This window comes from Astatotilapia calliptera, chromosome 18 (assembly GCF_900246225.1).
Source record: "Astatotilapia calliptera chromosome 18, fAstCal1.2, whole genome shotgun sequence".
Classification (NCBI taxonomy): Eukaryota; Metazoa; Chordata; class Actinopteri; order Cichliformes; family Cichlidae; genus Astatotilapia; species Astatotilapia calliptera.
In genome coordinates, this window is record NC_039319.1 from 21,511,665 (window position 1) to 21,539,005 (window position 27,341).

General features: G+C 42.7%; 1 protein-coding gene across 2 annotated transcripts in view; it reads left to right on the forward strand.

Annotated features, from left to right (window-relative positions):
• lingo3b (leucine rich repeat and Ig domain containing 3b) overlaps nt 1-26,570 on the forward strand; it is a 47,734-nt gene extending 21,164 nt beyond the window's left edge. The window contains exons 1-4 of one of the 2 annotated variants that reach the window (XM_026149595.1): nt 15,791-15,808; nt 20,948-21,557; nt 22,313-23,056; nt 23,200-26,570. In XM_026149595.1, coding sequence (XP_026005380.1) covers nt 21,003-21,557; nt 22,313-23,056; nt 23,200-23,769 — 1,869 coding nt within the window. In that variant the 5' untranslated portion in view covers nt 15,791-15,808; nt 20,948-21,002 and the 3' untranslated portion in view covers nt 23,770-26,570. Of the gene's footprint in view, nt 1-15,790; nt 15,809-20,947; nt 21,558-22,312; nt 23,057-23,199 lie in introns of those variants that run through there. The other variant, XM_026149594.1, reaches the window with a different exon arrangement.
• Nucleotides 26,571-27,341: the final 771 nt, after the last annotated feature.

The following is a 27,341-nucleotide window of genomic DNA, read 5'->3' on the forward strand; positions in this document are numbered from 1 at the left end:
GAGCTGTCAGCGCCTTTCCTGCAGCGCTCACTCTTTCTTCTCCTTCCCCACTTGCTCTCTCTTATTCCTCCCACCAGTTCACTCGCTCTACATGAAGATAGAGACAATTCTTCTATGTCTTCTGCGTCCTTGGGAAGGACTGCATGGTAAGCAGAGAGGATAGGATTGTCTCTGGATATAGTCAGCTGTGTTGTTTGGATGTGTTTTTTTGTCTGTTTTTACATGATGTTTGTGTATTGATAGATTTGAACATTACCCTGTATGAATCTTTAAGTAAGTGTGAAAACATTATTATGAATGCTGTTTGCTTCTTCTTCTATTCTTTTTTTTTTGCAGATTTCTGTTGAACAGCTTTGATGGCAAAACATGTAGCTGACAGCTTATGTCAACAGCTTCCTCCCTTTCAGAGGCATCCATTGATCTCATTACAGAGCGCATGCCGTCTCACTGCTTGACACCAATTTAATGTTTGCTGTTTAAGATGACAGTTATCGAATGGCCTAAAATGAGTCCCGCAAGCTCTCGGTTTCACTTTCATGATACTTCATGAAAAGGAAATAACAGGAGAGAGGATGAAATGCTCCTCACTTTGATTCAGATGGCCTTTTCGAGGTCCAAATCCTACACTGACCGCTGCCGGCAATGGATTTGATAACCCTGTGACAGAGGCCATCAAGCAATCTGCCTCCTACACATCCATACATGACGCCATCACTGCCATAAATGCAGACCCTTGGCGTTGTGCGCACATAAGGTCGATCATGCAGCTGAGTACACACACATAGACGCAGATGCACACTTGGATGATTATTCTCTGCCTCCTGGGGCATCATTGAAACTTTTCAGCCATGACCTCGCTAAGAGGGAGAGAGCGAGCGAGATGAGCATTAGAGGGAAAAAAATGAGGGATAAAGAGAGAGTCCTTGAATTTTAACTGGATGCTCCCTAGGGAGAACTCCAATCATCTCTGTGTGTCTTCGGTGCCAGAGTCCCACAGCTTCTTTTAGGAGCTCAAGGACCCTGACAGCTCTACTGTTCTCTCAGGGAGGCGGGTCTGTCATCATTGACTTGATAGCTGCTTTTTGGGAGAGAAATCATCTGACTAATCAGCTGTTAAGGGTTTCTCTTATCAGTTTTTAGTGCGGGGTACTGACATTCCTCCTGCGGTGGCCAAGTCTTCTAGAGAAAAGGATGTACCAGAGGATAAATGTCAAGATCGGTTATCACCCGTGTTTTAAAGGAATTTTCCTGCAATGTGGGGATTTTGCGTACATTTCTCTCACTTATGAGAGACAAATTAGCCAGATTATTTAAAAGGAAGAAAAGAAGTTAGATATAGAGACAAGAGGCAGGGTTTTTTAACAACCAGGTTGTAAAAATATTTAAGTCTTAAGATGGGAGATCTTAACCTTAATGCAAATACAGACTTACAAAGTCACCTTGTGGTTTAATATCAGTGGAAGCATCCCCGGCATACAAACTTCACATGTTACCAATTTGAATATTAATGTTAAAATCATGGTATGCGAAACAAACAATGTCATTATGAGAAGCTGGCCAAATGATTTTGATTCCGATTACATGAAAATGTAGTTTTTTGCTGTTGAGGTGTGTGTGAGCAGACACGGACTGGCAAATAGAAACTGTCACAGTGCTGTGAGTCAAGATAGTCGGGTGTCAATCAGCAAACCAACCCTGACCTATCTGCAAACCTGACATCCTATTTAGTGGCCAGAGCTCGCTCCCCGCCCCCCCCCCCCTGTCTGGCTCGTCTTCCTTTATCCTCCGTTTCTTATCGCGTGTGTGCACGTGTGTGTGTTTTCATCATTTCACCTTTTCCTCACTTCTCCCGCAGCTCTTATTTGTTCAACAGCGGTTATGACCTTTCCAGAAACTTCCTCCCTTGTGGTCTTTCTCGTCTTCCTTCTCTTCTTCCTCACAATAATCTGTTTCCGTCTCTGAAGCGTTTGCAAAGCCTTCAAAGACATATGTGTGTATACGGACATGTGTGTCTGTGTTTGGAGTAAATATCCTCCTCTGGGATCTCTGGTGAGAAGAGGATCCGGAAAGTGTGATGATCACCTAATGTTCTGTGAAGCACCATCATTTTACACATACACAAAGCTGTTCAACACACAGACACACACACAGATACACATATGCTCTGTTGGTGTTGTACAACCGCAAGCCGAGCGGCTTTATCACTGCTTAGGGATTGTCGCCTTTGTTTCCTCAGTACAGAGGATTCGGCTCTCTCCTCCACATTTCCTGCTTTCTTTTATCCCTCATCTCCAACCTTGTCACTCTCCATTTCTCTCCCCTCCCCACACCATCCATACCCGTGGTTTTTTCCCCTAACCTTCACCTCTATTTCACCGTCCTTCTCTCTCCCCCCCTTCTTTCTCTTCCTTCATCCCCACATCTGAAACGGTGGCGGCGGCTCTTATTGGTTGTTCCGGCAGAATCAGAGAAATAGACAGCCAATAAGCTTTCAGGCTAACAGGGTCACCATTATCCATGAAGCAGTGCAATTACGCTGCTGTCTACATTCCTGCCATGTACACATATGCCGTGCTTATCCTCATACCTACTCTGCACGTTTCAGCTGTGCATGAGCATCCTTCTTGATGTGGAACAACACATTTATATGATGTCACGGTCTTCCTCTTTGCCTGTATTTTGCAATATGACCATTTTCCTTAAAAAAGAATAAGAAATTTAGAGAGCTTGAATGAAACTGAAGGTGCATTTGGGATCAGTTTATGCATTCAGGTCAAAGCTATGTACATATTCATCATAAATTCTCCCCATGCGAATCCAGCACCGTGCTGCTCTTCAAAGACTGCTGGAGGAAAAGCTGTTACACTGCTCCCCTCCCCCTTCTTTCTGCTTCCAACTTGTTCCTTTTCTTTGCTGTTTACTTGCCACACAGACAGTTATATATTTGTACCAGGCTCAGTCAGTCAGGCTCTGTTTTGTTCTTTGGGATGATGTGGCCTTTTAAATTGCCACTGCTGCCTTGTGATTAAAATAAATAAATAAATTAGGATGTTTAAAATGCTAAATTTCAACCCTCAGACAGTTTCACTGTGTGTTATTCAGCAACATCATGATTTCTGGGCCCCTCTTGTGGCATTTGACTGAGCGTCAGGCCTAATTTGCATCATTAGAATCTCTCAACTGTGGAATAGCTTTGACCTTCCTCCATCATTAGTGACAGAGTGAGACAGAGTGTCCCTCTTACCTCCCTCCCGTCTGCCTTTTTCCCCCTCTTCCATCCATCACACTCACTTCTTTACGGTCCTCCATGTCCATTATCTCTTCCCCTGATGCCCAAATCTATTCTTCACTCATATTGTGGTTATATTATGCAGCTTTACACTTATCTATTTCAATCCCCCGCGCCTCATCAGTTGGTTTTCATCACACTTCGTCCTGCACCCTACGTATTTGCAGTGGAATATCAAGGAAGTGTCGGCTATCTTGCTTTTTTATTCCCTGTCCAGCTTTCACCTATCTTAACGAGCCGGAGAATTGAATTAATTTCCTTGCTTCTGATACCACAGGGACGTAACAGCACACTCACACACTGAAAAACACACGCCCATACACACTGAGTTGTACAGGGTGAAAAAATGGGCTGTTGCCTCTCAGGTGAGATGTCTCCAGGGAAATGTTTTCCTTCACACGAGTCGCCTAGTTATCATCACAATCTGCAGCCGCACGGTTGGCGCTGACAAGAAGACGTGATTTCACTTCCCAATGACCGGCACTGGGGATTGCCGCACCATCTTGTTATCTGGAAAGTCATTAGCCTTTAGAAGGGAAATTACACCAGAAATGAACTCCCTTCATATCCCGTCTAGGGCCTGGTAATGAGAAATGCGATGACAGAGTCTCCTGTTTGCGCCAAGGAGAAGTTTGTCTACATAAAGCTGATGGCAGTGGCCAGTTTGTGTTTTTTTGTATTTGGGAAGCATGTGTGAGATAATTAATGAGTCATTTCAATCCACACCAGTAATAAGGCCACAGATCCCTAAAGGCTGAGACTAATTCAGGGCTGTTCAGTCACTTGTCATTGTGTCACTTTCTTTTCAATAAAACAGGTCAACTTTGATTAAAAAAATTTCATCTCCCAGTTTTTTTCTTCCAAACTTGCAACATTGCTGTTAGTGTAATAATCTCTGCCCTTCATGGTTAATTACACCCGAGGTTAAACAATTGCCAAGCTAAATGCTTCTCGTCAGTACGCTCATAACATGTAAACACAGGCTTATTCCTGTGTGCACAGACACAATCTGTGCAGCTCTGTGTACCTTCAGCAGTGCAGGTACCAGACTTAATGACTTGTAAGTCAACACTCTGAATATGGCAGAGCGAGCTCTTCATTATTCCTGAAGAACCATGGTTCATATAAGGAGTGCAGTCCAATATCACGGCAGTGTCTCTCAGATCTGATATGAAAATTAAAGGTTGATTCCACACATCCTTCAGCATGGAGAGTGTGTCAGTATTGGCTCCAACCTGCTGAGTAATCAGGGCAACACTGAATGACAAGACCACTCATAGTGTCGAAACTGTTAAATGATGATGAATAAAAGGCAAATATGTGTGCAGGGAAAACCTCACACTTGACTCACAATCTTGTGATAGGCAGTAAAGTGAGTAGAGAGTTTAAGTTGCCTGCACGTAAGTTTGTACAGGTGACTTTTGTTAGGGTGTAAGCCAGTCTGCTCACTTTTTAGCCCTGGCATCCTACAACTGCTGCCGACTTAGTGGAAAAGGCCAGTGCACACACGATTTATGACCCCTGAACCCACAGATGAAATCGCATCATTAGGAGCTGATGTCACGCAGTGGACTGGGAGTCAACTAAAAAAATCTAAACAGGTTGAGCAGATGCACACTTGAGCACACCTTAGCAGAGACCATATGGTGGCAGGACAATCTAATAAGACACCCAGATTGCCCTCTGTTGCGCTGTTGTTACCACACATACTGTACCTATATGTCTGCCTGTGTGTGTGTGTGTGTGTGTGTGTGTGTGTGTGTGTGTGTGTGTGTGTGTGTGTGTGTGTGTGTGTGTGTGTGTGTGTGAGAGAGAGAGAGAGAGAGAGAGAGAGAGAGAGAGAGAGAGCATGCTGTGTATGTTTTTCATGTGTCTGCGTTCTCAGTATGTGTAGCCATGTGCTCAGGTTTGAGCCAGAAAAAAGCAGGTCGAAACACCGCGGGGTGTGAGAATCATCAGAATAGCTACAGCTAATTAAATGTGCCATGCCTTTGACCAAAACAAAAAGATCCATGTTCACTAAAAGTGAGCACTGCCTGAAATGCTTTTTGTTTTCAAAGCATTTCATTTTTGATGAGACAGAAGACCAGAAGAACATTTAACCTCTTCTGTCCCAGTAACCAGTTGATGGCTAATAATCATTCACTTACATTTTAAATTAGCTTCACTATTCCAGTGTTCTAATAATGTGAAATTAGAACTGAGTGTTCTAATCTCCAGATTTCCTATGACTACATATTTTAAACAAATTTTAAAAGTTTATATACATTATTACAATGGTCCAGCAGTAGACTGGGATGTGGGATTTGCTTATCTTTGCATGACATTATCACATGAATGAAAATGTCACACAGGATTATTTTTCTAGTTTTTAAATAACAATGAAGGTCAGATCCACTGAGGAATATCGTGTTTTAAGTTTTGCCTGTACCAAAAATATGTGATACTAGAATTTGTTTGCTTACAATTCTTCGGTGGATTTGTTGACAGCGAGCGTATAGATGTTAAATGCGGCTCATTCTGGGCAAAACAGGGAGATCCACAGCAAAATAAAAACTTTAACTCAAAGCTGAGCCAAAAACAAACAAATCTGTGGGTGTTTCCATAGGACATGTGGCACAAACAAAGGATAAGTGCAACGCAATTAAATGAAAACAAAGATGGATGCGTGAAAGACACCAGCTGTTCAGGTTGGCGGAGAGAGAGAAAGCAAGATAGAAAGAGAGACACCTTGGGAGGAAAACATTTTTAGACCCTTAAACAGATGAAGACATTCCTCTGTGATGACGAGGCATAGATAATTACCTGAAAGGAGGAAACAGAAGGCAGGCCAAACAAGGACCCCAGGCCATCACATAAAATATAACTGTATTATTACAAAAGTTATTAAAACTTATGAATGAATGTTTTTCACGTAGAGCACAAAGGGTTTCATCCCCAACCTGTTTTTCTTTTCTTTCTCTTGTTTTGACTTTAGACACATTGACTTCAGATGAACAACAACGCACGACATATTACGCAGTGTATGTATGGCTTCATCAGGTTTTCACATCATTCTGGAGGAATTTTGACCCACATTTATTAACAAGAATTCATTGAGGTTTGCAGCATTTATTTGTTCACAGGTCTCTTAAGGTCCCGCCACAGCATTTCAGTCTGTTAGGGTTCCTTGCCCCATCGCCTCTCGCTTTCTCACTCTTTCTCTCACCTCTCACTCTCTCACTCTGTCTCTCGCGCCTCACTACTGTTCCTCGCTCTGTCTCACTCTGTTCACTGGGTTTTGTCAGTCTGTGTCTCAGTGTGTGTGTCCCCGTACTTCCTGCTTTACTTTGATAGTCTCCTGCGGGTGCGTGTCATGTTCAGTTTTGGGTCTTCCGGTCTCGTCTGTTAGATTGTTTCCAGCTGTGTTCCCCAGGTGTTTCCTCTCTGCCCTGATTCCCTCTCATGTATTTATTGTCCGTGCTTCCCTCCATCCAGTGCTGCGATCTCCCTCATTCGCCAACTGTGTGTTCTGTCCTTTTGCTTAGTTTACAGTTTATTCCAGTTGGATGTTATATTTCTTACAAAACAAGTCCAAATCATAACCCTGACACCACGGTGCTTAAAAGTTAGTTTAAGAGGTTTGTGCTGACACGATATGTGCGGCTATGTTTTTCTCCAAAATCTGGGTCCGTGTATTTTGGCCAGATATCTCCACTTTGATCAGATCTGTCTGAAGGACATTGTTCCAGAAGTTTTGTGGTTAGTTTTGTTGCAAATTTATAAAGCTAAGCACTTTCTCTGAACATTGTATGGTCTGACCGTTGGGTGAATTTGCTGGTACAGTGGGGCAAAAAAGTATTTAGTCAGCCACCGATTGTGCAAGTTCCCCCACCTAAAATGATGAGGTCAGTAATTTGCAACAGAGGTACACTTCAACTGTGAGAGACAGAATGTGAAAAAAAAATCCATGAATCCACATGGTAGGATTTGTAAAGAATTTATTCGTAAATCAGGGTGGAAAATAAGTATTTGGTCAATAACAAAAATACAACTCAATACTTTGTAACATAACCTTTGTTGGCAATAACAAAGGTCAAACGTTTACTATAGGTCTTTACCAGGTTTGCACACACAGTAGCTGGTATTTTGGCCCATTCCTCCATGCAGATCTTCTCGAGAGCAGCGATGTTTTGGGGCTGTCGCCGAGCAACACGGACTTTCAACTCCCGCCACAGATTTTCTATGGGGTTGAGGTCTGGAGACTGGCTAGGCCACTCCAGGACTTTCAAATGCTTCTTACGGAGCCACTCCTTTGTTGCCCGGGCGGTGTGTTTTGGATCATTGTCATGTTGGAAGACCCAGCCTCGTCTCATCTTCAAAGTTCTCACTGATGGAAGGAGGTTTTGGCTCAAAATCTCACGATACATGGCCCCATTCATTCTGTCCTTAACACGGATCAGTCGTCCTGTCCCCTTGGCAGAAAAACAGCCCCATAGCATGATGTTTCCACCCCCATGCTTCACAGTAGGTATGGTGTTCTTGGGATGCAACTCAGTATTCTTCTTCCTCCAAACACGACGAGTTGAGTTTATACCAAAAAGTTCTACTTTGGTTTCATCTGACCACATGACATTCTCCCAATCCTCTGCTGTATCATCCATGTGCTCTCTGGCAAACTTCAGACGGGCCTGGACATGCACTGGCTTCAGCAGCGGAACACGTCTGGCACTGCGGGATTTGATTTCCTGCCGTTGTAGTGTGTTACTGATGGTGACCTTTGTTACTTTGGTCCCAGCTCTCTGCAGGTCATTCACCAGGTCCCCCCGTGTGGTTCTGGGATCTTTGCTCACCGTTCTCATGATCAATTTGACCCCACGGGATGAGATCTTGCGTGGAGCCCCAGATCGAGGGAGATTATCAGTGGTCTTGTATGTCTTCCATTTTCTGATGATTGCTCCCACAGTTGATTTTTTCACACCAAGCTGCTTGCCTATTGTAGATTCACTCTTCCCAGTCTGGTGCAGGTCTACAATACTTTTCCTGGTGTCCTTCGAAAGCTCTTTGGTCTTGGCCATGGCGGAGTTTGGAGTCTGACTGTTTGAGGCTGTGGACAGGTGTCTTTTATACAGATGATGAGTTCAAACAGGTGCCATTCATACAGGTAACGAGTGGGGGACAGAAAAGCTTCTTACAGAAGACGTTACAGGTCTGTGAGAGCCAGAGATTTTCCTTGTTTGAGGTGACCAAATACTTATTTTCCACCCTAATTTACGAATAAATTCTTTACACATCCTACCATGTGGATTCATGGATTTTTTTTTCACATTCTGTCTCTCACAGTTGAAGTGTACCTCTGGTGCAAATTACTGACCTCTGTCATCATTTTAAGTGGGGGAACTTGCACAATCGGTGGCTGACTAAATACTTTTTTGCCCCACTGTACATCCTCTCCTGGGAATATCTGAAACTATCTTGATGGTTAGCCACATCTGAATAAGCTTTCTCACTGTAGAATGATGAACTTCAAATTGTCTGGAAATGACCTTATAAACCCTGCCAGATTGATGTATTTCCTCAGTGGGATCCTAGTAAGACAACTGAATCATCCAGACCTACAAATGTCTAAACCGTTTGCTTTTATTGACATTCTCACACTTGAAGTGGATTTTTACTTAGTTAGGTACTAGGTGGGTGCTTTTTCTTATTGCACATACTATACATACAGCTCTTAAGGGAACACACAAGCTATCAAAATGTTGATTTGTGACACCAGGACTCTTAAATTATTATTTTTCCCCTCAACAAATTACACAATGTATGTCAGTTAAGATTTTTAACTGGAATATTTCATTCATCAAGATTTAATGAAAGGCAACAGATGGGACACAACAGGTCTGCAGATGAATTCATAGACGTTTGTTCTACTTTAGCAGAGAACAAACAGCATCTGAAGTGATTCACAGGATGCTGCGGTGTTTTGTTTTTCCCTTTAATCCCAGCCTCCCTGTGTGTATATTTATCACAGTTGTCAAACAGGACTGTCTTCAGCTTTCAGATTACAGACAGAAAGCGAGAGAGGAAACAAAGGCAGAGGAAGAAAATGAGATGGAAACACTGTGTATGTGTGTGTGTGTGTATATGTGTATATATGTGTGTGTGTGTGTGTGTTTGCAAGAAGGATTCCAGTTTAATCTATTTTAGGTGCATGAGGGATTTCACAGAATGGCTGCTGCGAAAGCCGAGATGCTGAGAAATATTTAGCGCTTGCTTTCGGCTATGAATACTTTCAACCAATTTTCATTCTTTACGATTTTCAGTTATTACTGTAATCTGACCGACTAGACTCGATCAGCTGCAACACAAGGAGTGTCATCTGTTTCAGAGGGTTGATTTATCATGAAGTACCTACAGAGTTTCAGGTCTCGTCTGCAGCCAGTGCACAGTAAATAATTACAGCAGAAAGAACTGATGCTCACATATAATCACTTCAGGGGATTGAAACCTGCCCACACTCTCTCTTTGTCGCACACACTCACACACACGCACACTCACACACACACTTCATTGATGTTTATCATAGTCTGGTTGATCTGTACTGAGCAGTTCGCTTACTACAGCAAAAAGAAAAATAACAAAGCCAGCAATGAGTGGGAGCAAAGGGAACAAAGTATCATGAGACATCAAAGAGGTGGGTTTTCACAATATGCATGTTCACAGGGACACTTTACATACAGTAATTACTTGTTAAGTTGCAACAAGAACTGCAAAACAACTGCACCTCAGAAACTGACTTGACTGGAAAAAAATAAGCGAGATGTGCAGAGACCTGTGAAACCAATAAGAAAATTACCTCCTGATTCTCGTCCTTTACTCAGATCAGAAGGTGTCCTCTCTGAAATAGACGTATCCACTTAACATTTGAAGATTTCTTGATCGCTTATAGTCAAAAATACAGTAAAACACATTCGTTTGATCTGTATGTGAAGTGTTGTTTCTCTGGGATCAGATCAATAGAAGTTAATATTGAGAAATATTAATTTTCTCTTAATACTGAGTAATGTACACATACAACATATGCATATATTAAGGAGTGATTCAGATTAATTTCAGCTGTTTTCAGTGTATGATTTCTCCTGTCTGCTGATATCAACAGAATAGAAATAGACTTACAAAATCACTCAGTGTATTAATAAATCACATACATACTGTTTGCATACAGATCTAAGAGAACTGGAGCTCATGTTAATATTCAGGTCATGGTTATTTACTATTAAATCAATAAAACATGTGAATAGTAGGCTGGGTGTTTTGTTTTTCTACTGCTCAGTAGGTTGGTTGGTTGGCCAGGTGATTGGTCTGTTATTTTGGTTGTTGAGTCGATCAGTCAGTCATTTGGTTGGTAGTCTGCTAGCCTTGGGTCTACTGTCAGCAATTACTAATAACTAGTCCATACCAGTACTACAGTAAAATTTTGTCTGTGACATTAGTGTTAGGTGGTTAGGCATTACAGTGTATCATGCATAATTACATTTTTGTGGATATAAATTACATGCTCTTGTTGTTTAATGAAAACTATACAATGCTTTTCTAACATGTTATATGTGCAGAAACTCTAAAAATGAGTCATTTTAGCCTGTTGGTTTGTGGTTGCTAGGAAACGTAGAAATTGTAATGAAAATTGTATGCAAAAGTTTGAAAAAAGAGCTTTATCCATACATCTGTCTGCTTCCCAGGTGTTTGGTGGCTGATCCAAGCTTGCATGACTTCCACTTTTCAATACTAACAAGCTCATTGTGACATCACTAGTCTAGTCCAATCATCTTTCTGCCCACCTTCTTCATGCCAATCAACCTCCACTCTCTAAGCTTTAAATCTCACTGCGCATGTGTCAATCTCCCTGGCAGACACTTTTGTGCATCCCACCTACTCCCCATTTCCACCTCTCTCATGTTACTGAGGTTCCATCGAAGCTTACATCTTCATCTCCACCACCAGCGTCTAGACATACGGGTCCTGCACTAATCCCTGTCACAGCTGGGATTCCCTTCGGCTGTGATGGGCAATCGGAGTCTAATCAGCAAATACCTTAACTGAATTCTGTATATCAATAAATCATGTTCAGTTCCTTCTAATTCTCTCTCCTCATTGAAATGTCTGACATAGATTAAAACCTTCAGGGGCCTAAAGCTGTGTCAGCACTGGAAGCGATTGGCAGCAACATGATGACCAGAGACTGAAAGTCAGTGAGATTTGACGGCCAACCACAATAAACATGATGAGTGAATTGCTTCTGATGTACCTGTCTGCCAGTTGCAGAGCATAAATCTGGCAGAAATTAAAACTTTAAGATATCTTTATATAATACCTGGATGTGTAGCTGAAACCAGATCTGTACCAAAAGCTCACATTAAATAACTTCAAATCTGACATCTCCTAAAACCTGAAAACACCCCACCTCCAGTCGTGATGACTTTTTCTTTTTAAACCATTTTACTTAGTATTCAGGTGAAAGAAAGCCAAGCTACCATACCAAGGTACTTCTGTGGCTATTTGCTGACTAATTGACATTATGTCAGCATATTTTATGGATTAGCTGCATGTGACTAATCACTTTAAGCACCTCCTGTTGCAGCGAGTGAAACTGATACACACTAAAGCTATCACTGTCACAGCATTTGCCAGTCTGACTCCCTGCTGTGTGCGTCACCCCTCACTAAGGTCTCAGTGCTGCTCAAGTTCAAAGTGAAAGCATACACAGACACACACTCGTACTCACACAGATGAAACGACCTTTTGGGCTCATTCCCTTCTAATCCATTTAGCGTTACCTTCTGCCCACACACCAACACAGACAGCTCCTGTCTGAAATCAGGGACATTTATGGTGTTGGCATTTGGTGTGTGTGTGCACATATATGTGTGTGTGCACATATATGTGTGTGTAGTCTTTTTTTAACAAACAGTTGTTGCAACATTTAGATTATTTCTGGCGTGATGAAAGTAATTTTTTTTTTTTGAAGACGCTGTTTGAGAGCTGGAAGAGATTCTCCTCTTAATAAACAAACAGCACATATATTTTTATTTGTTTATTTCTTGTCTTGTGGGGTTTTAGCTCAGCTTGTTTTAGCTTTGTTTGTTCTGTTGTTGTTGTTCCTCTGTGGCTGTCAGGCATTGTTCTCGATGCAGTGCGCTGGCTTTCTGTTTCTCTGTGATCGAGGCAGACTTTGATGCAGTTAAACAACTGAGGCAAAGGTTCAGCTTTCTTAGTTCATGACACTTTTTTTGCTAACTAACTAACTCTCAGCATCAGTTGCTGTCTCGCTTTGTAGTGCTTGTCAAGAAAGAAACAGAGGTGGAATCTGAGAGAAGTCACAGAGATCTGTGAAGTATTTTGGGGATCGCCTGGTTAGAGGGGAAACAATACAGTAGAATACTGTGAGTCAGAAAGCATCTTTCATTTCATGAAACATCATCCACAGTATGAGGAGACAGTCATCAGCACAGGGTGATGATACGCGGGGTGTGCTGTACACGTCTCACCGTGCTGCATTGTCAGGAGTATATGATAGGATTTAGACTGACAGTGCAGATATGTTACTTTGCATCCACAGCTCAACAGCATGAGCATGATGGTTAGTGCAACCACTGAGACTCAGGGCGAACAAGGGTTTTCAGAGGGGTTTTCAAAACAGGGCATTTCGATGCAGTGTAAAATAGAAATGTAAACAGAATGTAATCATTTGCAAATCATGTAAACCCCTAAATTCATTTAAAAAGAACCGTAGAAAATTGCATGCTAATTTTAAATGTGATCAAAGTAAAATGTTTTTAAAAAATGAGACAGGGCCATGTTTACCACCGTGTTGCGTCACTTTTTTTTCAGACCACCTCTCTGTAACGGCCTCAAAATTGAGGAGAATAATTCCTGGTAGTTAAAAACTGGAAAAAAAAATATCTCTGAGCTGCATTTGGTGTCATGTGTTTCTAGTGGGTGGCAGGTCTGGACCGCACGCTGGTTTAAAGTGAAGCAATGATGTTGTAATGTGTGCAGAATGTGGTTTGATAGTGTCTTGGTGAAATAGGCAAGGCCCTCTCTGATAACTGCCTACATAGAAGAATATCCAAATTCATATTGCACTGGGACCTCAGGTCTAGCTAGCCTTACACTGGCCACCTTCATTAGCTGGAAGAGCGATGAGCTTATGCAATGGCGTCTCAACAATTCACAAGAATTGCTGCTCATCCCACAGTGTCAGTCTGATTTTTGTGAAACCTGCACAGAATGATCACCTAATGGGTCTCAATGGGTCTCTTTTCTCAAGGTCAAGCTTATATTTGCTGGTCAGATTTATCATAATTATGACTGTTTGTGAACCTCCTTGACTTTAATTCGAATTAGTTTGTAAAGTTCAGTCAACTTTTCACCTGCTTGCTGCACATCACACATTACAATAACCTGTAAATTGTAAAGGATCATGAAGCAGATGAGCTCCTACGTCATTGAGAATCTGGTTTTAGAGATTCATGGAAAGACTTTTTACCTTGAGCCATTTCAGTGTGTGATATTTGGTTGAGGACTACAACCTGTGATGGTATGATTGAGGGAAGTTGTTTAGCCCCTTTCTTGTTTTCATTGTGTCTTCCATATCTTGTACAGTCTTGATTCAAGATGCAGATGTAGCAACATTATTTCTGCCCGTAATTCAAACTTGTGCCTAGTAGATTCCTGAAAGTGAGCAAGTGAGTGCATCTCAGGCTGAATATGAGCTAGATCTTATATATAGCAATGTGTAGTCCATTTAAACATTACAGCTGCAGTCGAGTCAAAGGTTTTTGTCTTTGGCTCTAATCAGCTGAAGGTCAAAGCAGACTGCATGTCAGTCTCGATCAGTCCAAACTCGCAGACTCTGTGACTCAGAGTACTTCAAGAACGGCGATGATATGGTAGTGTGGCACAGAGCACCATCATGAGTATCATCTCTTTATGCAAACTCAAACAACTGCAGTGTCCTTCACGTTGCATTCTGCAGCTCAGTGAAGTGCAGCTTGGAAAATGTTCTGTTTTTACAGACGCTTTGGGAGCTTTGGTTTATGGTCACAGTGTTGCCGTCACTGGATGTTGCAGACAAATGACTGAAAACTTTGAAGATGTTGATCTAGTTACTACATTGTGTGTGTTCCTGTGTACTTCCTCTGTTTTACTTTTCTTCCGCTTCATATTTTATATGTGTGCATTCCCACTGCAGCTTTGTTCCTCTCATCACTGTGGGGATCCTGTACTGTGAGCCTCTTCCTCTGGCTTTTCCTCTTTGTTTTTTTCTTTACCCGCCCTAATTATATTTTGATTTCAGTTTTCCTTTGTGGTCATTTAGGATTTAAGTTTGGGTGTTGTTTTTGTTTTTTCTCTTTCTGCAATGCAGTCAGGGAGTTGTTGATCCTTCAGGAGCTCTAACTTTGATGACGAGCAGCACAAAAACACTTAATTTGACGTTTTAGGCTTACTTATATTGACTTGCATTAGTTAATATTCACTGTAGATCACAATAATGTGGCAAAACAGAGATTTGTCTGACTCTCATCTTCATTAAAATGCCCCCTTACTTTCCTTTCTTCTTTGGCACTGGGTGCAACCCCACAAGACCTGCTAAACTCTATTCCACACTTGACTTGGGCTTAAAATGGAGTGACTAAGCACAGATTTAATATTGGACTTATAGCTACTTAGCAATGGAAAGTACAAACTGTCAGCTTTCCTCTGATATATAAAAACTTGTCAAGTTAGCGACTCTGTTTGTTTGCAGGAATAAAATGTAAAAGCTTTCTCTAATAACATGCTGACTGCTTGACTGCACCTCCATCACGAAAGCTAAAGTGTGATTTTATTTTTGAGAGGTCTTTATTATGTGTGTGTGTGTGTGTGTGTGTGTGTGTGTGTGTGTGTGTGTGTGTGTGTGTGTGTGTGTGTGTGTGTGTGTGTGTGTGAGAGAGAGAGAGAGAGAGAGAGAGAGAGAGAGTGAAGGAGAGCGAGAAAGCTGAGGAAGAAGGGACACTAAAGAAGGGATATTGGGGAGAGGAGCTCTACGCTCTGCCGGCCAAATATAAAGGCTTGTAAAGGCTACCAGTCAACATGCATGACCTATTTACGGTCAGGCACACTGCCACACAAATACAAATGCACACCAAACCACAATGATGTTATTTTCCCTGCAGTTATTTGGGAAGAGTCATAGCTGGACTGGCCATTGGGCATACGGGCATTTGACCGGTGGGCCGATGGTGATTGTTCGTTTTTATGGGCCAATGATTTTTTTTTTTTTTTTTGGTAACGGTATAAACAATGAAAGGTGGTGGATTGGCCAGATGCTGGGAGACGTGTAAAAATAACTCAGTTGTTTGGTGGTGGCATCGCGGAGCTTCCACAGATTCAGTAACATTAGCAAGTGGTGGAGGCCAGCAGGTGGATGAGAGAAAGGGGAGGCAGGAGGAGGAGAGACCCGAGGCGGCCGCCGGTCCGAGTGCCAGGTGAACTGCTCTTCAGGTAAGAAGTTATGACCTGCAGTCTATCTGGGTCAGATATAAACCAAGTTTAGGTGCAGTTTATTTTCGTTGTGCTGACTTTTTACAGTCAGTTACAATACCTCCTACTGCTACTAGCTAGCATGACGGAGTTTCTATACAGCTGGGTGGGTGCTGTGATGTTACTGATAGTGAACTTTATTTTATTCATAAGGTTAGTTAGTAGAGTTTCCAATGGCTCCTTAAAAATGGCTTTTCCTATAATACCTGGGGGGCCGGTCTCTAGGCCGATTTTTTTGTCCCAGTCCAGCCCTGGGAAGAGTGTGTGGTGTTTATAATCAGACTAACCTGACTGTATAAAGCAGGTGAAACAACCGGTGTCTGAAACATCTGGCTGTGGTCATCAGTGTCTTGCCTGTGCAGTGGCTGAGAAAGAATGTTGCTCCAAAACATCTGCTCATTAGGTCAGCCATCAAATTTTAGTTATTTTTAGCTTCTGGGCTGTTTCTCCTTCCATTCTTCTTTTTTTTCTCCTTGGACAGCTGGCCTGTGACTCTATCTTCCTCGCTGGCTACAACTGTGGGATTTGCCCCTGTTGTTACCATAACGTCTGGAAGATGATCATTTGCAGGTTGTATGGCAGCTTTAGGGACTCCTGTTGTGACTTCCGTGCAGGTCCACTGTCCAGGTGCAGGATAAGATGTAAGACTGAGCTTTTAAACTTTGAGGGACAGGCTGCTAATCTAAAAGAAAGCAACTAAAGCAACAACATATAAAAATGTTCTTTCAGTATGTGGCCTGGGAGTCAGAGTCAAGGTGTGTATTTATCACCTGCTCATGAGATGATGCGTAGAGCACTGGGCCCATGTGTCTGATAGAGAGTGTGTGTGTTAAGGAATCCAAGTCTGTCCTTGAGTCAAGCAGTAAGGACCTTGTCTGCCTTGACGATGTAAGCTCAGTGATTCATACTGTGACTCTGCCACTGACCCGTAGGATGACTCTCATGGGGGTGCGGAGACAGGCTGCATCCATCACAATGCCAAAGAGCTGGGCAAGATGTACACTAACACACACGGAGACACTGGATACACTGAGTGAAGAGTTTATAGTCGTGCAGCGGGCTATGTATGGGAACAGCTGTGTGTAGAGCTGAATGTCTGCCCAGCAACCATGCCCATGCAGGCCCACAGTGGGTAGCTGTGAGGCTGTGTGGGCAACCTGCATCTATTCCACATGGGATCAAAATGGGCTCACGGCAGTTTTGCCCTATGGGGTGCTCTGTGTTTTTTTGTGTGCAAACCCTGTCCAAACCCAAACTCTATGTTCGTATTTTTGCCCTTTCTGCTCTCAAGAGGGAATTCTGTGGGTAGCCCACTATAGGCTGTCTATAGAAAACACATATAGGGCCTATATAGGATATCCCATGTGGGGTCTGTATGTTAGGAAACACAAGACAGGGAAATGTGACAACTGTGGAGAAATAGTGTCAGAATTATGAGGCTGAGATAAGACAGCTGATTCAAAACATCAGCAAATTCTGGTATCAGAGAATATTCAAATTTCTTAAACATACTAACATGTTATGCAGAGGATTTGTGTGGAGGGCTGGTTGGTTGGTTGGTTTTTAGTGAGATGATCTATAGTGTAGTAGTTTACATACTTGCCTAATAAGCAATAAATCCCATGGGAGAAAGCACAAATCTGCAGGGGGCTGCATCTAAAGGGCATCGGGTGTAAAACTCTGCTAAATGAACCATGCAGATATACCTGTTGTGGTGACCCCGTTTTTTTTAAATGAGCAGCTGATAGTTGTTTTCTTTTCTGTTTTAAAATACATTCTGGTCCACACTCCACACCAGTTGGTATCGCTAATATACCATGGCATTAGCTCTCCACTGTGGGGTCTAGGTGGGGCCCCAGTAGGGCAGTTGTGGGTACGCTCCCTATAATATGCCCCATTGTGGGCCTCTCTTTGCTTAGTGTGGGCAACCCACACTGTTGGATATCCCACTGGGACCTGTCTGGGCCCCATAGTGCAGAGCCCAGATGTGACCTATATTTCACGTTGGTACTGGGGCTCGTGTGTCTGCCCACAGTAGCCCCAAACACGCTCTCAGGGCACATCTTCGCTAGATGTGTCAGAATTTTAACTCAAAAGGTTTTTTTTACAGGCAAATGTTCAACATCTTAACAATAACGTGCCAAAATCTTAACATTTTTTAAATGAGCATTAAATCACAAGTACTGAACTATGTTCTGTGTAACCTTTTATAAACCTTCTCCCCTTTGGTTTTCTTTCTCTCCCTCTCTTTCTTTCATTCTTTCTCCCTGTCCTATCCCCCAGTCATGTCTGTCCCGTTTGTAGCAACTGAAAATAAAATAAATTCATAATTATAATAAAGGTCAATCAAATGGACCAATATGGCAAGGCCATGATGATCCACTTGGTAAAATAAATCCGCTTGGCATCTTTCTTGGCCTTAAGACAACAATTCTGATGGCTAAAGATCCAAACGGGACACAAAAAAAAAAAAAAAAAAAACTTTTATAGAACATCCTCGGGGGACCATGAATGCCAATTTACGTTTTCAAGATATTTTGATTTTAAAAAAGGAAACAAAGAATGTTGTCTTTCATCCTGACAGCAGTCAGACTGTATAATCCACACATACAATAGATACCTGCAAAAATGTACTTGTGTGTATTATCACTCCCACTACACCTTTTCCAAATATGAAAAATTCTCTGTGGGTGTATTTACTCTATATAGAGACAATTTGTGAATGGTAGAAATAACTCTTGTATAGTTTTTTTGCCTTTTTTTTTATTTGTGCACTTTGTCCGTCTGTGTTGAGCTAACATGTGCTTCCTGTGTTTGTGTGGGTTCTCTCTGAGTCCACAGAGTCCAAAGACATGCAGTTAGTGAGGTCACATTGACTGGTAATTCTAAATTGCTCATAGCAGTGAATCTCAGTGTGAATGGTTGTCAGTCTCGCTGTGTTAGCCCTGTAACAGACTGGCAACCTGTCCCGGGTGTACCCCACCTCTCGCCCTATGCTAGCTAGAATAGGCTCCAACATCCCAGCTGAAAAAATGGATGGATTTTTATTTTTTTATTTCTTGCTGACACTTGTGCTGTTGTAACAGTGTGGGATTAATAAAGTCTGTGTCCCTGCCCACCAGTCTCTAGGCCTGTGTGATTAAGGGTTAAAGATGTAAATTCTTTGACTTGCAGCAAAATAGTGACCAAAAGCACAACTTTTTAACTTCGTGGTTCCTTTAAAATTTCATGTTTCATTTCATGTTATTTGGATGATAGTTGATGGGATGCAATCTAAATCTTTAGCAGGGTAAAAGGTGCAAGAAGGAGAAAAATCATCAGTGTTTCCACAACAGTCACCATGAAGACACGAGGACACAGAACCTGATGTGCGATTTAATCTCATTATTTCAGGACTTTGATAGAATTTTGCTAGTTTTTCTGATCTCTCTGTTTTTCTCCTGGGCACTATTCCACCGAGTTTGCCGCTCTGTTGTTGTGGTCATGGTGAGTTGCTGATGGTTGACAGTGCGAGGCCGAGTTGCTGCTGAGAAGTGGGTCAGTCTGTTTCTGCACAGCAGCTTCTCTGTGTTTTGAGTTTTGTCTCCCAGCGAAAGGAGAGATTGTGCCAGATTTCTACCAGATTGTTCAGATATGGGATCTGTAAACACAGTGTTTTCCAGGCCTGTCAAAAATTGAAGGACTTATCCACCTTGAGGCTTAGTAGATGAGACAGAATCTCTGGAGGATTTTTTTTCCTACAGCTTGAGTTTGTGTGATTGTGTGTGAAAATACGAGTATGTGCATATGTGTGCATAGAATTTGTCAGCTGTCATTTATATTTAGCTTAAATCCCATTTCATCCCGTTTGATCCCATTGATGCCAATGCATCGAAACAGTCGGATATGATTTGGCGTTTTAGAGGCTGTTTTCCTGTAAGAAATTTGAAGCAACGGCCTCATCGACAAAAAGAGAGAGCCTACCAACTTTTGGCTCTTTTAACTGTTTGGCTGGCCCTCTGAAAACTGCCCATTACGCACAAACCAACCCATATATTATTAATCTGTTCAGCTCTGCCTTCCTCCTCTGCCAGCATCCGAGTGCATTTTAACATGAAACAGCATCAGAGTGCATTTTAACATGATACTCCCTGGTGGTGATGATATATTCTCTCTCATATCCATTGAATCTGAAAAATAAACAAACAGTTTAACATTTGGGGGTTTCTGGTCAGTAGTTGTTGTTTGAGAGAAGAAAAAAAACTTTCTTCTAGCCAAACTTTCTTTTTAAATGGCATCTTCCTCAAGTATGAAACTTCTGCTAGCTGGATGGACACAGAGCCGTGTTCCAGATCCAATGCCAGGTGCTCTTTGACTGTCTTCATGTTGAAAACAGTGTGTGGGAGAGATGACCGGCTGCCTGAAGGAATGCTAAAGCACAAATGATTCATCTCTTTTTCCCTCAAAGCATTTTTAATTCATACCCAGCAAAATGTCAAACTTGCATCCAAGCGTACCTGTTCGAATGCATGCAATGGCTCAAACACCTATTCCTCGTCACAGCGTGCATGGTTTCCACACACACTGTGATTATTAAGGAGCTCCATCTTTGTTTATGCACGGTGATTATAATAAATTCATTGTGTTTGTCAAACTGGAGCAGACAGCCTCGTTGCTGGAAGGAGAACGGAGGAGATGCAAGATGCATGAATTCAGCTGAAGCAAGAAGCTCCCTCTCATGGCTCCAGGCGTCCCGGTTCTCCAGCTGAAACCACAGATGAATTAGTGAAAAGACAAATCTTCTAAACTATCTTAAAGCGCTCCTTGTTCCTGTGACGGGATCTCATCTGCGATGTTTAAGTGCTGTGTCACGAAATGCCCCAAATCTCCGCAGTAAATTCTCAACTCCTTTACTTAAACTGCTGGAGACATTGATAATTTACAACATTGTGGATTTAGGCCTGTCTTAATGAGGTTGGGAGCTGATAGGGTATATTATAGGCTCCATCTTCTTACATCCTCTTTCCCTTCTTCATCACATATTTATTCCGTCCTTGTTTTCTATTTCTCCCTTCACTTCTTTTCTGTAACTCCTGTTTTTCCCTTTGTCTCGTCTTGCAGGTGTCTGGCGCACTCACCCTGCCTGTAACAGGCGAGGAGTCAGAGGACCAGGGCCATGACTGGCTTTCCTGGCCATGGTGGGCGTGCCTTAGTGCCATGGCCGAAGCTGTGGCGATGGGTCCTGGCGACTTCACTGGTTACCATGATAACCTTGACACTGCCAGGAAACAGCCACGCCTGTCCGCCACGGTGCGAGTGTTCAGCCCAGCTAAGGTCAGTGTCGTGCCAGCGACGGCGGCTCACCAACATCCCAGAGGGCATTCCTACAGAGACGCGGCTCCTAGACCTCAGCAAGAACCGGCTCCGCTGGGTGCAGGCGGGAGACCTGGCACCGTACCCACGACTGGAGGAAGTGGACTTCAGTGAGAACCTCATCTCCACGTTAGAACCGAATGCCTTCTCCACCCTCCAGAGTCTTAAAGTGCTGAAGTTAAGGGGGAACCAGTTGAAGTTGGTGCCCATGGGAGCCTTTGCCAAGCTTGGCAATCTTACCAGCCTAGACCTTAGTGAGAACAAGATGGTGATTTTATTGGACTACACCTTCCAGGACCTGAAAAGTCTAAAACACTTGGAGGTCGGAGACAACGACCTGGTTTATATATCCCACAAGGTAAGCTCTTAAGCATCTGGCCAGTAGTGAATTGAGCTTATTGATGAAATGGGAAATGGATACAATAATTTGCACTTTATTTTTAAAAAATCCTGGTGTGACATTTTGGCAAAGTCTATTCGTTTTCCTGCATAGATAAAAACACTGATACCAGTTACACAGCATCCATGTAACACATTTCCAGCTTCCCCATGAATAAGTAAAAAAGCACTCAGCTCAGTGTTTGGTTTGTTACTTAGACTACACTTAGAAGAAACCAAACACATCTGAATATTTTTTTCTGTGTCAAAAAATAAAATGATAAATTGAAATATTGTTTTACTGTTATACTGCAATACTTACAATAACAGCAGCACACATTCAAATGGAGTGTGTAAAAAATGATTCTGTTACTTTTATTTGAATTTATTGTTTCTAATTACGTATTAAGAGATTAAGGCACTATTAAAACACAAAGACCTCAGAGAAAACCAGAAAAATGTCTCAGCACTTTTAAAACTCGTCATAATCGGAGCTGGTTGCTATGGCCACAAATCTGATATTTTCCTTTGAGAATGATTATGAAATATTAAAAATTAAACGAGTCCTTTTCTTGGCATGTACCTCACATACAGTAGCAACAACAAAAATGTGTTCTGGTGAAATACTGAACCAAGTTTTGTCTGTTTGTCTTACTTAAACATAAATAAATATATATGTATATGTATAAGCAAACAGTGATTCCCAGATTCCCATTATGTTTTTCTTATTTCCAGGCATTCTCAGGTCTGCTGGGGTTGGAGGACCTCACAATAGAGCGCTGCAACCTGACATCCATCTCTGGTCAGACGCTGTCCTACCTCCGCAGCCTGGTCACTCTTCGCCTTCGCCACCTCAGCATCACTGCCCTGGAGGACCAGAACTTTCGCAAGCTGTCAAACTTGCGGGGTTTGGATATCGACCACTGGCCGTACCTGGAGTACATTTCCCCTCTCAGTTTTCAGGGCCTGGACCTCCACTGGCTCTCCATCACCAACACCAACATCACTTCTGTCCCCTCGTCCTCCTTTAAGAACCTTGCCCACCTCACCCACCTTAACCTGTCCTACAACCCCATCACCACATTAGAGCCTTGGGCCTTCAAAGACTTGCTGAGGCTGAAGGAGCTCATCATGGTAAGCACAGGTTTGATGACGGTGGAGCCCCATGCCCTCGGAGGCCTCCGACAGATCCGCGTGCTCAACTTCTCCTCAAACGACCTGCAGACACTGGAAGAGGGCTCCTTCCATTCTGTCAACAGTCTGGAGACCCTCAGAGTGGACGGGAACCCCCTGATGTGTGACTGCCGTCTGTTGTGGATCCTGCAAAGACGCAAGACCCTCAACTTTGACGGCAGAGTGCCGGTGTGTGCGGGGCCGGTGGAGGTGCAAGGCGTCAGCCTCAGCTCCTTCACCGATTCTGCACTCTTCGATCACTTCACATGCCAGAAGCCTAAGATACGCAACCGAAAACTGCAGCAGGTAATGAATGGTGATGAGTTTGTTAAACTTTCTACAACCATAAACAAGGTTGTTTTAAGGTTTTAAAATATTCCTACATATAGATATCTGCTGTGCTTTTTTAAACTTGTGCATTTATTCATCCACTCACTCTTTTTCTCCAGATGATCGCTCGTGAAGGCCAACCGGTGAGTTTTCTGTGTCGAGCCGAAGGAGACCCTCCCCCTTCTATTGTCTGGATTTCCCCACAGCGCAGGCGGATCACAACTAAGAGTTCAGGGCGCATTATAGTTCACCCAAGTGGCACCCTGGAGATCCGCTACGCCCAGCTCACTGACAGTGGGACATACATCTGCATAGCCAGTAACGCCGGAGGCAATGACACCTACTTTGCCACACTCACGGTGCGTGGCCAACCGCTGGATGCCGCCTCAGCCTTCTTTCTCAACCGCTCACTGTACAGCAGCGAGTTCTTCAACGACACAAATCTAAACAGCACACGCGTTTTCCTCAAGTTCACCTTTGACCTGACCACCATCTTGGTCTCCACGGCAATGGGCTGCATCACGTTCCTCGGGGTTGTCCTCTTCTGTTTCCTGCTGTTGTTCGTGTGGAGCCGGGGACGCGGACAACGCAGGAACAACTTCACAGTGGAGTACTCCTTCCGGAAATCTGAACCCGTCACTGGAAGCTCTTCAGGAGGGACCAGGAAGTTTAACATGAAAATGATATGAAACAACGCAGCCAGGGGTCCCTCAGGGGAGGCATGAGCACGTCCCATAAACGTGTTTGACGCACGCAAACGCACACAGCCTCTGACTCGCAAAGAAGCTTGACAGCACAAGCCCCTGTCCGTGGCTCCACTCATTCGAGCGCCCACATCAAAACCGGAGCCACTTCTCAATTTGGTCTGATTTGTGACCCTGATCTCTCAGCAGTTTTATTCAGCTTGTGGTCAAAATTTGCTTAAATTATACCTTAAGGAGTGCTAGCTACTTGTCATTTATGCTTAATAGGCACAGAAGAAAGAAAATATAGGTGATAAGATGTAAATTGGCACGATCACTGGCCTGTGGAACAGTGATAGTCCTGTTTCTCATTTATTTTAATGAGAAATGATAAGGTTTCCTTTTTAATTTCAATTTCTCTCTTTTTTGTAGAGTCAGGGATTTGAAAAGAAATTCAGTACAGAGAGCTTCTGTCCATTAATCACTCTCTCTAAAGCCTGCCGTGCTGCTAATCATGCATGTAGCTTTAAGCTGTAAGTTTGTACCACTCACAAAAACACATAGCTTTGAAAGACAGTTAAATATGTTTTTCTATTTATTCAGACCACCGCTGAGGAGTAAGGATAACAAAGAGCAAAATGTTTTATGAATATTATCATATGGCCTTTGCTTTTATGCACAAAAGCTGAAAAATAATAAGATTTGCGTAAAGCAAGAAAAAAAATCTGGCTTTTTCTTCTTTGTGAGCTTTGTGAGGTTTTACAACATTAGCTGTGTGAGTTTGGGACGAGCGCACCGGCTGAGAGTTGCTGTAGCTGCCTGTGGCCCGGTGGGTTTGGTTTGAAAGTCGTGCCCACCGGTCACAGGCCACCACTGTAACCATGCCAACCAACACAGGAGGGACCGGGATGGTGGCCACAAGAGGGTTGCTGGGTAGAAGAGGCAGGTGACTTCTGCTCCCTCTGCCCTGCATCCCGTTCGTGCTCTTCTTCAACACGAGAGGGTCAACCTGCCTCCTGCCCCTCGTCCCTGCTGTGTTGGTGGACACCCAACCCTACCAGCGCTGCCAGGGGGGAGCAGCCTGGCGAGTTGGTTCATACCTAGAGGCAGACAGAGGACACACGGGCCCACTAGGAGGTGTTCACATTAACACACATTAACACCCTCATCCTACGAGTGGAAGGCGGCACACGTACAGCCCCTTTTCTCAGGAAAAGTGAAATAACTAGCCTACAGAGTGAGAATGGTTATGCATATTTACTCTGATAAACTGTAAAACATTCCAGCAATACTTTATGTGGAGCCATAAAGCTAAAAGTCCATTCTCTGAGAGAGAAGTGATGTGAATTCGTGAGTGTATAAGCTAAGCCATAGTTGTGTAGGTTGTATTTTTATACAGTAGTGTGTGCATGATTCAGTTATATAATTATTGCCACTGCCATCCTACAAGCTGTCGCAATGATCACAAGACCATCTGCTGTCACCGGGCTTGCATAAAGTTTCACCTCATAACACGCACACACGCACGCACGTGCTCAGAGGAGATAGAACCACATTGAGGTGATTTTTTCTGATAGGAACAACACTCAGCGACACACGGACCAATAAAAATCCACAAATCACAAAGTGCAGCACTCGCTGCTCTCTGTCTGTCTCTCAGAGGGCCGGTGTGCGAATGTCTCTGCCCCCCTAGCCCAGTGCTTCCCCCCCTCCTCACCCAAATCCCCCACACACCCCCACTGGGTCCTCCTTTGGGAGGGGTCCCTGGCTGGAGACCGAGGATTTAAAATGTAAATGAAGTCGTGTAACCCTACCCACGCCATGTGCATCGTATAGTGGAGAGTAGTACTGTGGTTTTAAAAATGGAAAAAAAGACTAAAAAGACAAAAAAAAAATTGGTTTTAAGTGTTCTGTTTGTCCTTCAATTCATTTTCTTTTTCTTTTTTTCAGTTGTTCTCTGTGACCTTTTGGCTGTTTAATGTTCTTCGTCCTCCATGTGGGATTGTCCTCTTCTCAACACCTCATGCAGTAGCACCCTTTCAGATCTCAAGGTGCACGTAAGCCTAAAGCAGGCAGAGCGTTAAGTTCATTCACAGCTGAGATTTGATCTAAAGCTGTTCTGTGGAGAAGAAAAAAATGTTTGCAAGTTAACAGATGAAACTGATAGTTGCTAGTTACTAAAAGCTGTGAAATTAAAACTTTACACACTAATCATGGATTTACCATAGACTGTAAAACACAGCCTGATTCACTCATCCTGATGACAGCTTTGGCTTATTGAATACTCGAATTTGACATTTTAGCTGCTGCCATTTTTTTTTAAATGGACATGTCCATACATCACACTGTAATAATAAATGTGATGTTAACTTTAGTTACATGAAAACTGAGCAGCTCACACACTGCAGTGTCTTTTAATACAACCAAATCCTGAATGAGAACAAATTAGAGGTGCGCCGATCGATCAGCTGGGGACAGGAATCGACGGATTTTCAGCAGTGACCGGCCAATGAGCCTCATGTGTGTGCGTTTCAGTATGCACAACATGTGCACAGCAGCATAGGCAAATAAGCAAAGCTCACCAAAGTTAAACGCAGGGGAGGAACACCCCAAAAACTTTTGTAATGACAGACCTAATCAGATACTTAAATCACCAAGCTGAACATTAATATTTTAAAGAAACTAACAATGGAAAAGTGGATATAGCTAAAGCTATCCAGAGCCCAGAGAGCCTCGGTATGAGCAATGGATCGAAGCCACAAAAAAAGGAGGAAGAGAAATGGGCTGGTGTCCTGTTGTGTGGTGAAATCCTGTTAATATATATATATATATATATATATATATATATATATATATATATATATATATAATGATGATTAAAAATAATGATAATAAAATAACTAAAAAGAACAAAACATTTTTTTTCCTGTGGTGAGGTAAATATGTCTATTTACATATAGCTATCACTGCTAATGTCCCTGCCTCTGAAGAGAACCTTAAAGTAATGGAAAATATGTTAAAGCTAAATGTTGTTTCATAGAATTTAAAAAGAAAACAAAGAAATAAAACCATGGTAGACTATAGATAAGCGGAAGAGGATGGAAGAATGGATATAGCAATAACAAAAGGCCAAAAGATTAGTTAGATTAGAAAAATAGCTGCTATTTACACATGTCAGGGGTAGCAGAGGGTCTAACGGTGCTTTATATAGCAACTTAATGGTTTGAAAATCATTTCCCCCAGGTAAGAGACACCCTCAGACTCCTTTGCGAGTTAAATCTTGCAAACTCCATTTTTGTCGCTTGTAACGAATGATGAAACCACAGCCTCTCTGTCAGAATGAATAACTGAACAGCTCTTAAAGATTCATGAGGCCGAACAAGAATAGATGAACAAATTAGCCTGTTTTTTTTTTTTAACAGTGTCTTTGACAGGGTCTGCAGCCATTTTGGCTCTGGTGGTGTTGAGAACAGGATGTTGCCTTCGTGGATATCTCTTCTCCCTCAGCCCTTCCTTCTGTGTTTCCATCCCCCGGTACTTCTCAGTGCAAACTTAGGTTTAGATGACAGTGAGAATGT